The sequence below is a fragment of the Miniopterus schreibersii genome (genome assembly GCF_964146895.1).
Source record: "Miniopterus schreibersii genome assembly, chromosome: 2".
NCBI lineage: Eukaryota > Metazoa > Chordata > Mammalia > Chiroptera > Miniopteridae > Miniopterus > Miniopterus schreibersii.
In genome coordinates this window covers 54,575,849-54,585,748 of record NC_138102.1, presented here as the reverse complement: position 1 = coordinate 54,585,748, position 9,900 = coordinate 54,575,849, and the positions used below count along the sequence as shown (strand labels likewise).

The 9,900-nt window shown below is 38.0% G+C and overlaps 1 protein-coding gene across 1 annotated transcript in view; it reads left to right on the top strand.

Moving 5' to 3' along the window:
- Positions 1-99: 99 nt before the first annotated feature.
- The window catches only part of PIBF1 (progesterone immunomodulatory binding factor 1), a 163,086-nt gene continuing 153,285 nt past the window's right edge, over positions 100-9,900 (top strand). The window contains exons 1-3 of the mRNA XM_081130745.1: positions 100-332; positions 1,377-1,669; positions 5,517-5,617. Coding sequence (XP_080986871.1) covers positions 1,418-1,669; positions 5,517-5,617 — 353 coding nt within the window. The 5' untranslated portion in view covers positions 100-332; positions 1,377-1,417. The remainder of the gene's footprint in view (positions 333-1,376; positions 1,670-5,516; positions 5,618-9,900) is intronic.

The window sequence follows — 9,900 nt, the reverse complement described above, 5'->3', positions numbered from 1 at the left end:
GCTTGAGCTCGAAGGATGGGCGGATCCCGGAGCCATTTCCGCCCAAGATGTGGGCGGGACCCGCCTCTGGACTCCAGCTCCCAACATGCGTTGCTTCCCGCGCCTGGGCCGATCCCGGCTAAGTTCCGGCGGCTTGAGCGTCCGTGCGCTGTCGCTTTCCACCGTCCTCCTCCCGGCGCCGAAATGGTTGTCCTGGTTACGGGTCCTAACGGTCCCCTGCCTGAGATTGGTTTTTGAGGTGATGCAACCTGAGCTGCTGTCTGAAGACACCTTCAGCTCCGAGAAGTGGCGGCTGGTCCAGCCTTGGACGCGGAGTAATTGAAACTGCCGAGGTAGTAGCTGCGGACCGTCCCTCCCCCTCCCCGCGTTGGGCAAGCGATCCTCCGATGCTGCCAACTTTGGGTTTTCTTCACCCCGGCCCTGTAGGCAGTCTCAGTCCCCGATCCTTTGAAATCCAGGTGATGTTGCCTGCCCTTGATTTCACCGATTCTTACCCTTTGCCCTTTAAAAAGGAGGGAAACCGATCCAGCTAAAGTTCCTGCTGTTTTCCCTCCACACACATCGTTCCGTTTAGAAAAACCGATATGAGCAATACCGTAAAGAATTCATTATATCGTGTAGTATTAAAACAGAGGAGTTGCTAAAATTCTTTTGAAAGGGTAAGAAGTTGGATTTAGAATTCTTGAGTTTTTGTCTTCTATTCTCTTGCTTTCGTTCTTCTATCTGCAAGCCTATAAAAAATGTTTTTGTCTCTGCTTCCCCTTTTAAAAATCTTCAGCGGTGCCTCATTGCCTGCAGAATAAATTACGAACACATTTGCCATTCAAGCCTCTCCGCAGCCTTGGTTGTTAGGGTTGTATGTGTGCCTGTGTTTGGTGGGATTCACAGAGACTTGGCCCCAGCCTGACAACCACTATCCTCCGCTCGCTCTATACTTTTCCCACCTCTACACCAACCTTAACACCTGCATGCTTTTCCCTTTTTACTACTCCTCCCCAAATCCTCCAAGATTCCAAGTTCTATGGATAACCTTCCCCTGACCAAGGCAGAAGTGATTTCTCTAATATTGAACATGTGCTGCCTGTATTAGTAGCATTAGAGCTTTATCCTTTATCTCATACGTTTCTTTGTTTCCTCCAAATAAACCTACCCCCAGGAACTGGGTTTCTTTCTTACTCATCCAGGTGCCTGAGTTCATAATAGGATTTAGTAAGTTTGATTTAATATGTTTGATCTGAGCAGTAATTTACTAATCTGTTCTAGATTTGGGGTCCTCAGATTGCCTTAGGGAGTCCTTAGTATCTCTTTAATATACGTTTATGCTTTCCACAGAGAATGTTTGAATACATTTAAAATTAATATTTTTTGACCTACAGGAAATTGAAATAGAATTGGAAAAGAAAACTGTCCCATAATAATGTCTCGAAAAATTGCTAAGGCATCAAAAATAGTGAATGTCTCTAGCTCTCTGGAATCTGAAGATATTAGTTTAGAAACAACAGTTCCTACAGATGACATTTCCTCATCAGAAGAGCGAGATGGTAAAATCAAAATCACCCGGCAGCTAATTGAACGGAAAGAACTACTTCATAATATTCAGTTACTGAAAATAGAGCTATCCCAGAAAAATATGATGATCGACAATTTGAAAGTAGATTATCTTACAAAGGTAAGATCAGGTGTAAATTTTGTTATCTAAATGATTTATTGTCTTCAAGCTATGGACAAATAAAAATTATATATATATACACATTCTGAATTTGCAACGATACACTTATCGTTTCAAAAACGTAATTATATTTTCTTGCATAACTTTAAAAAACTGATTCTAGAAGGAGTATGTGAATAATATTTCTGTGTATCAAAAAGTACTGAAAGAAGGGGTGATTTAAAGGTGGGCAGGGATGACTTGCTTCTGTAGGCTCAGTTTTTTAAATCTAGGTATGTTATGTGTTTTTTCTAGTCAAACTTTCTGCCTTGAGAACCCTGATGTTACTAGTTTTGCAGGGAAGTATGAAGATCATAATTATTATTGAATCTATATAGTTCTCTGCCTTGGAGATTTGGTTTCTTTGGTATCTTTCTATTTGATAGTTACTGTATTTGTCTTTCAGTTTCATAGTTACTGTGTCATAGTGCCAAATATAAATTCAGTTACCATAGTCTTTAACAAGTGGTGTTTGCCAAATAAAAAGGGATATCCTAGTCCTTGTCTCTCTGCTTTGTGTGGTTATTTATAATTACAGAGTATTTTATGTGAGACCTGATAAAGTTGTCACTAGCTATAAGAAATTTATAGTGATTTCAAAAAGACAGGAGACACTTCTTGACTCTACTACTCCTGTCCTGAGAAAATCTTCTTTCCAGTAGCAAACCCTCCACCTTTGCCCTTCATCCCATCTCTTCCTATCTTCCCCACCCATTTTGTTGTTTCAGTTATATCTTCTCTCTTGCTGAGTCAGTCTACAATTTTAGCCCTTGCCTATATACTTAAGTACTTCAGTATTTTGCCTATACCACTGGGAAAATAAAAAGTGTCCTAAATCCCAAGTCTTGATGAAGTAAATAAATAGTTTAGGCAATTTTATTTTCATATTAATAACTAACATTTATTGAGTGCCTATCCTGTGCCAGTCACGTTTTATGTGTTATCTCATTTAATCCTCATAACTCTTTGAGATAGATATAGGTGCTTTGGGGTGGGGGAGGGTGTTGTACATAAGCAGTCATCTTAAATGAATCAATAGAATAAGTTAGACTAGTGCCCGGTATTTATTAAGCACACAGTAAATAGTAGTAGTTGTTGCTGTTATCAGCAAAAGTAATATCCTCATTTTTTTCGCACATCCCTCTTTATTTTCTGTGCCTTATGTATATGTTTTAGGATTACCTGATTGTTTCTTTGGTATTTGTCTCTCTTAATAGACTGTGATGTTTATGAGGACCAGGGACTTCTTTTTGTTCACTGTTGTATCTCTAGTACTTAGAACAGTTCCTGTTCAATTAAGTGCTCAATTATTTCTTAAGTGAAGGAATGAACCCCATTTTGCTCTTGAGACAGAGCGACAAGTGGTTAATAGCATACTGAGGCCATTCAAATGGAAGTGATGGAGCTAGGTAGGATTCATATCAAGAAGTCTAAGAAAAGCCCATAATCTACCCAAGTGAATCTCCTAATACTTAGATTCTTTATACAGTCACCTATCAAACACTAGGTCACTTGGTATTTTATCAGTGTATCCAGTGGTTTCCTATCTCTAGTCCTTTATTCATAATGCTTTCACTCCTCAAATGAACTTCTGCAATGCTACTGGCACATATATCTTCACCCTCCAGATCTCCTTTAATGCAACTCATTGAAGAAGACTGAGATAAGCCTCCCATTCATTAATCCACTGACTCGGTCAAAAAATATTTTATTAAGTGCCATATTCAGACTTACAGGGTTTCTTGGCCACTTTATTATTTGTTTTCAACTTGCATTGCGCGGGTTGTAAATGGCTTCTTTCCTTTTTAAGTATAATCTTTACCTTATGGAAATGAGAGGCTCTGTAGTGTACTAGATCAGAGCTACAGTTCTAGATACATGCAGTTTGGGTTTGAATTTCAGCCCTACTCATTACCTTGAGAAAATTCCTTAATTTTTTTTATTCCCTGATTTCCTGGGAAGTAAGAATAACAGTAATATTTACTTCATTGAATTGTTGGGAGGATTAAATTAATCAATACACGTAAGCTCTTAGATGCCTGGCGTATAATAAAATAATGGCCACACTTATTCAGCACTATATATATATTTTTTGTACCCATGGTGCTTAATACAGTTTTTTTAGTGTGGTTTTCTATTTGGACTGCAAATGTAGAAGACTGAATTAGTCATAGTCCTGAGTTTATAACACAGGGACTTCTTTGTATTGATCGTTGCAAGATCACTTTTATTCCCATAGCTCATTTCCATTCCTCCTCTCTGTGCAGCTATTTTAATTTTTACCTTTTTAAACATTTATTTTTGAAATGGGTATCTTATTTTTCCTTTACATAAATATAAATTGCATGTTTTGTTTTAGATTTTATCTCTTTTAAAGTTGTTTTCTACTCAGTGCTGTTTTTAAAACATTCGTATTACTTTGTGTATATCTAGTCATCTATTCCAACTTCCACATAATTCTGTGCGCACCACAAATCTATCCATTTCCACAGTGATATCCTCTACCTCCTTGCCACCACATGTAGCATTGTCCTCTGTAACACATTTTTTTGACATGTATACTCAGGAGTAAAATTTCTGGCTCATATGGCATATGTATATTTAATTTAACTAAGTATACTGCCAAATTGCTCTCTAGAATAGCTGCCCTACTCTATATTCTCATTGTTTTCCTTTGTCATATGACTACTAGGGTTATTCTGCTTAGTCTGATAACCCTTGGAGGTGAGATGTGTGCTATCACATATATGAAGAAATACGAAACGGTAGAAGAATTAGTCTTCCTTAATTCATTTAATCCAAGGCACCTTGATTATCGCTAAGATTAAAAACTGCCAAGTTAAACTGTTATGTGTTATAGATTATAAGGTGCATTCCACTTTCAGAAATGTAAAATGTAAGAAAGTGCGAGTATGGGATCAATGAAAGAATAATTTTTAGCCATTTATTTATTCTCCAAAGTTTACCAATGCATTGAGATGTGGGGATACAAAGATGAAAATCTCGCATCCTAGCATCACAAAAATTAAATTTCCCTCACTAGACTTTAGCTCCAGGAAAGTAACAGAAAAGGTAGATTTCTGCTGAATATGAACCTGTTCTTGCTCTTCACATTAAATGATATGACTTTAAGTTACTGAACTTCTTGTCACTGAAAGCATTCAAGTAGTCCTGAATGGTCAAGCATCATGAGTATTATGGGTATTTTGCTGTGGAAAAAGATTGAACCTGCTGTCTAGTGTTTCAGGGATTAAATTCAGCTGTTAAATCAGAGACTTGGAAAATGATGGCTGCCTTTTAACAGAGATGTTGAAACTGTAGCTTAAGCAGCTACTTATGAAGTAAACAAACAAAAATAATTGAGTTTGATCAGAATAACCAGTGAGAGAGAACCTGCCATATCAAGCTGGCTCATATTTTTTTGCTTTGGAGACTAAGGAAATGCAAGGAATATGAGATTAGGTAAGGTTGATGACTAGTTTCACTTTGGCCGTTTAGAGTAGTCAATTGAAGATGTGTTGTAGTCAGATATACGGATTTAAAGTACAAGTGAAGGGTCTGGCCCCTCCACTCTGAGAAGCAATGGAAAAAATATCCTTGGGTGAGGATTAAAAAAACAAAGAACATTAATGGCAGCTGTTTCGAACCACAGTTTAGAAACCATTTGTATAAGAATTCGGTAGTTTGTGGACACAACTATTACCCAAAAAAACTCACCTCTATCCATTTAAAAGCCTGTTTTTTAAAGTGCTTTTAAATAATAAATTTGAAAGTTGACCAGATCATTTATCTTTTCTTCTTTATTAAGATTGAAGAATTGGAAGAGAAACTTAATGATGCCCTTCACCAGAAGCAGCTACTAACTTTGAGATTAGACAACCAATTGACTTTTCAGCAGAAGGATGCCAGGTAAGTTTTTAAAAAGCATCAATACCTACTTAGCAGTTAAAAGTAATATCATTAGTGGTTCATGCATGTGATTATAAGCTAAAATAGAGAAATTTTAAACCAAATTTGGTAAAAGATTTTACAACCAGACCAGCAAAAAAGTAGGTTACTAGGTACAGTCCACAAAATAAAAAAGTCAAAATTCAGCATTTATTCAACAAACATTTTCAATGTAAGTGAACCGTAAATGACAGTGGGAGCTCTCTAAACTGACCACCACTTAACCTGACGTCTCGATTAACCTTTTTCATTTCCTCTGCAAAACATGCTGATTGATTTTCATGGCCCTTTGAACTCTTGGCATAAAGTGCCTCTGTTTGCCTGCAAACTTTCTCCAGCTCATTTGTGTGCTTATCAAGATTCCATTGTGTTTATACACAAATATGCCTATGCCAGTTGTACTTATTGACTTATATAAAACTGAATTACGGTTATGTAAACAAAATATGAGTGGAAAAGCCTCATTTGTGCGAAAACCATAATGAATTCTTTAGAAAGAGTCCATGAAAAGGTGTGACTAAAAAAAATCTTTTTAAATAAAATGAAAATGGTAAAAAAAAAAAAAAAAAAGAACTGACTAAAAAAAAACCCATCAAATTAAGTGTAAGTAAAACAGATTTAGAGATTGGGGCGGGGGGGGGGGGGGGGGGGGGGGGGGGGCAGGGCAAAAATTAAATCAATAGAAAGTATCCTCTCAATTTCTTCCCAAATGTCTTTTAAGGTTTCCTGCCACTGTAAAGAAGTTGAACTTGGAAACCATGAACAATGATTTCCACACAAAAATCCAAAACATACATCCATATTAAAAAAAAAAAAAAAAAATCTGGAATCTATGTAAAAAAATTTGAGGGTGGATGTTTATTTCTGTATTTTAATTAGAGGTAAATGTGTAAAGTAGATATTTTTTCCCTTTATAACATTTCACTATTTAACTGATATTTTAAAAAATTATCTGACCAAATTATTAGCCACTATCATAATAGATCAGTGCCTCTTAAACTTTAGCATGTATCGGAACTATCTGGAAGTCTTGTTAGGAAAGATTGTTGTGTCCCACTCTCAGCTTCTGATTTGGGTTGGCATCCAGCAAATTTCCATTTCTGCTAATGGAAATTTAGCAGCAGGTGATGCTGCTTGCTGCTGGTTCAGGGTAACACTTTGAAAACCACTGAATTCAGTAATAGGGCTTCTATTCTAACTTTTTAGACATGTATCAGATTGAATGATGCTGAGAGTGCAGTTAGGAGACTATTGCAATAATCCTCTTGATCACTGATGGGAGTAAAAAGTATATGGATTCTGAATATATTGAAGGTAAAGCTAGTAGGATGTCATAATGGATTAGATGTGCCGTTTAAGAGAAGAAGAGTCAAGGATTGTGCCAACATCTTTGGCCTGAATAAATAAAAGGATGGAGTTGCTGTCAACTAAGAAAAACCACAGTGAAATAGGTTTGCAAGTGAAGAGCAGGAGTTTATTTTGGATTTGTTAAGTTAGAGTTGTCTGATTAGAAATCCATGTGGAATTGTATGGAAAGTCTGGTCTAGAGATACAAATCTGGGAATCATTAGGATACAGACAGTATTTAAGTCATGAGACTGGATTAATTCCCCAAGGGTAGGACCCGGTACTCCAGCATTAACACAAACCACACAAGACAGAGAGCACCATCAGTAAAATAGAAGAAAAATAAAGAGATTATGGTGTCTTTGAAGATAGGCAAAGAAGGTGTACAAGGAAAGAGAGATCAATTGTGTCAAGTGTTATCATTAAGTTAGGGATGAAAAGAACTAAAAATTGATCATTAGCAAACTAGATGTCATTGGTAACCTTGAAATTTCAGTGGAGGGGGGCTGTAAACCTGACTGGCTTGCGTTTAACAGGAAAAGCATTAGAGAGAGCCTCTTGCTAAGTGGCCGCAAGCCTGACAATTAGTGGCCACCAGTCTCAGTTCCTAGGCACCTCCAAGTCCAGTACAAGTAGCATCTCTAGATCACTTTGTAGCTCATACCAGGTGGCCCCAGGCAGAGCCAAGGCAGCGGCTGATACTGACTTGCACCAGAGCTCTCCCACAAGGCCCCAGAACCAACACACCCGGTAGCCAGCTTCAGACCATACCAAAGCACCATCAAACCACCTCCACAAATGACACACCCAAAGGGCAGACTTGGCAGGCACCAGAGCCCTGCCAAAGCAAATCCTGCTCCATGGGGCCATCCCCCTGCACAACAGCTCCTCTGCTATAGTCACAGCCAGTCTTATACCCACTCAGCCTGAGGGTCAATCCCTCCCATTGATGTGCCAGCAGCAATCAAGGCTCAGCTATAACAGGTGGGCACATACAGTCCATACAAGGGACACACCAGGAGCGCCTAGCTCTCACAGGACACCTTACTACATAAGGCCACTCTACCTAATACATAGGGGAAAAAAGGAGGCAGCCATAATGAAGACACAAAAAAACATGTTACCAAATTAAAGAACAGGACAAAACTCCAGAAAAAGAACTAATTAAAATGAAGATAAGCAATCTACTAAATACAGAGTTCAAAACACTGGTTATAAGAGTGCTTAGTGAACTGAGAGCTTTAACAAAGTACAAGAAACATTGAAAAGGAGATAGAAAACAAAAAATAAACAGTCAGAAATGAAGAATACAGTAACTGAAATGACATGCATTATAGGGAATCAACAATAGATTAGCTGAAGTAAAGGATCAAATCAGCAATTTGGAAGATAAGGTATCATAAAATACCCAATCAAAACAGGAAAAAGAAAAAAGTCCAAAAAATGAGGATAGTTTAAGGGGCCTCTGTGACAAAGTTAAGCATACCAGCATTCACATCATTGGGGTACCAGAAAGAGAAGAGAGAAAGCAAAGAATTGCAAACCTATTTGAAGAAATAATGATGGAAAACTTCCTTAACCTGGTGAAGTAAATAGACATACAAGTCCAGGAAACAGAGAAAGTCCCAAATATGGTGAACCCAAAGAGGCCTACACCAAGACACATCATAATTAAAATGCCAAAGGTTAAAAGACAAAGAATCTTAAAAGCAGCAAGAGAAAAAGTTACCTAAAAGGGAGCTCTCATAAGACTCAGTCCATTTCTCAACAGAAACTTTGCAGGGCAGGAGGGATTGGAAAGAAATATTCAAAGTGATAAAAAGAATGACCTACAACCAAGATCACCCAGCAAGGCTATCATTTAGAATCAAAAGACAGATAAAGAGCTCCCAGACAAGAAAAAGCTAATGAAGTTCATCACCACTAAACCAGTATTACAAGAACTGTTAAAGAGGACTTCTTTAAGAAGAAAAAAATATGCATAATAAAATGGCAATAAGTACACATCTATTAACAATTACTTTAAATGCAAATGGATTAAATGCTCCAATCAAAAGACATAGGGTGGCTGAATGAATAAGAAAACAATACCCTTACATATGCTGTGCACAGAGACCCACTTCAGATCAGAAGACACACACAGACTGTAAGTAAAGGGATGGAAAAAGATATTTCATGAAAATGGAAACAAAAGAGCTGGGACAGCAATACTTATATCAGACAAAATTAAAACAAAGGCTAAAGACACACCTGATAAAGGGTTAATACCCAAAATATGTAAGGAACTCATACAACTTAACAAAAGGAAGACAAACAATCCAATTAAAAAATGGGCAGAGCACCTAAATAGACACTTCTCCAAACAGGACATACAGATGGACAAGAGACATGAAAAAATGTTCAAAGTCACTTATCATCAGAGAGATACAAACTAAAATTACAGTGAGGTATCACCTCACACCTGCCAGAATGGCTACCATCAACAAATGAAGAAACAAGTGCTGGGGAGGGTGTGGAGAAAAGGGCACCCTAGTACACTGCTGGTGGGATGCAGACTGGTGCATCCACTACGGAAAACAGTATGGAATTTACTCAAAAAATTAAAAATTGTCCTGCCGTTTGACCCAGTGATCCCACTTCTAGGAATATATATCCTAAGAAACTTGAAACACCAAGCAGAAAGAATCTTTGCACCCCTGTGTTCACAGCAGCACAATTTAAAATAGCTAAGATCTGCCTGGCCGGCATGGCTCAGCGGTTGAGTGTCGACCTAGGATCCAGGCGATCAGGGTTCAATTCCCGGTCAGGGCACATGCCTGGGTTGCGGGCTCGATCCCCAGTCAGGGATTGCAGGAGGCAACCGATCAATGACTCTCTCATCATTGATGTTTCTCTCT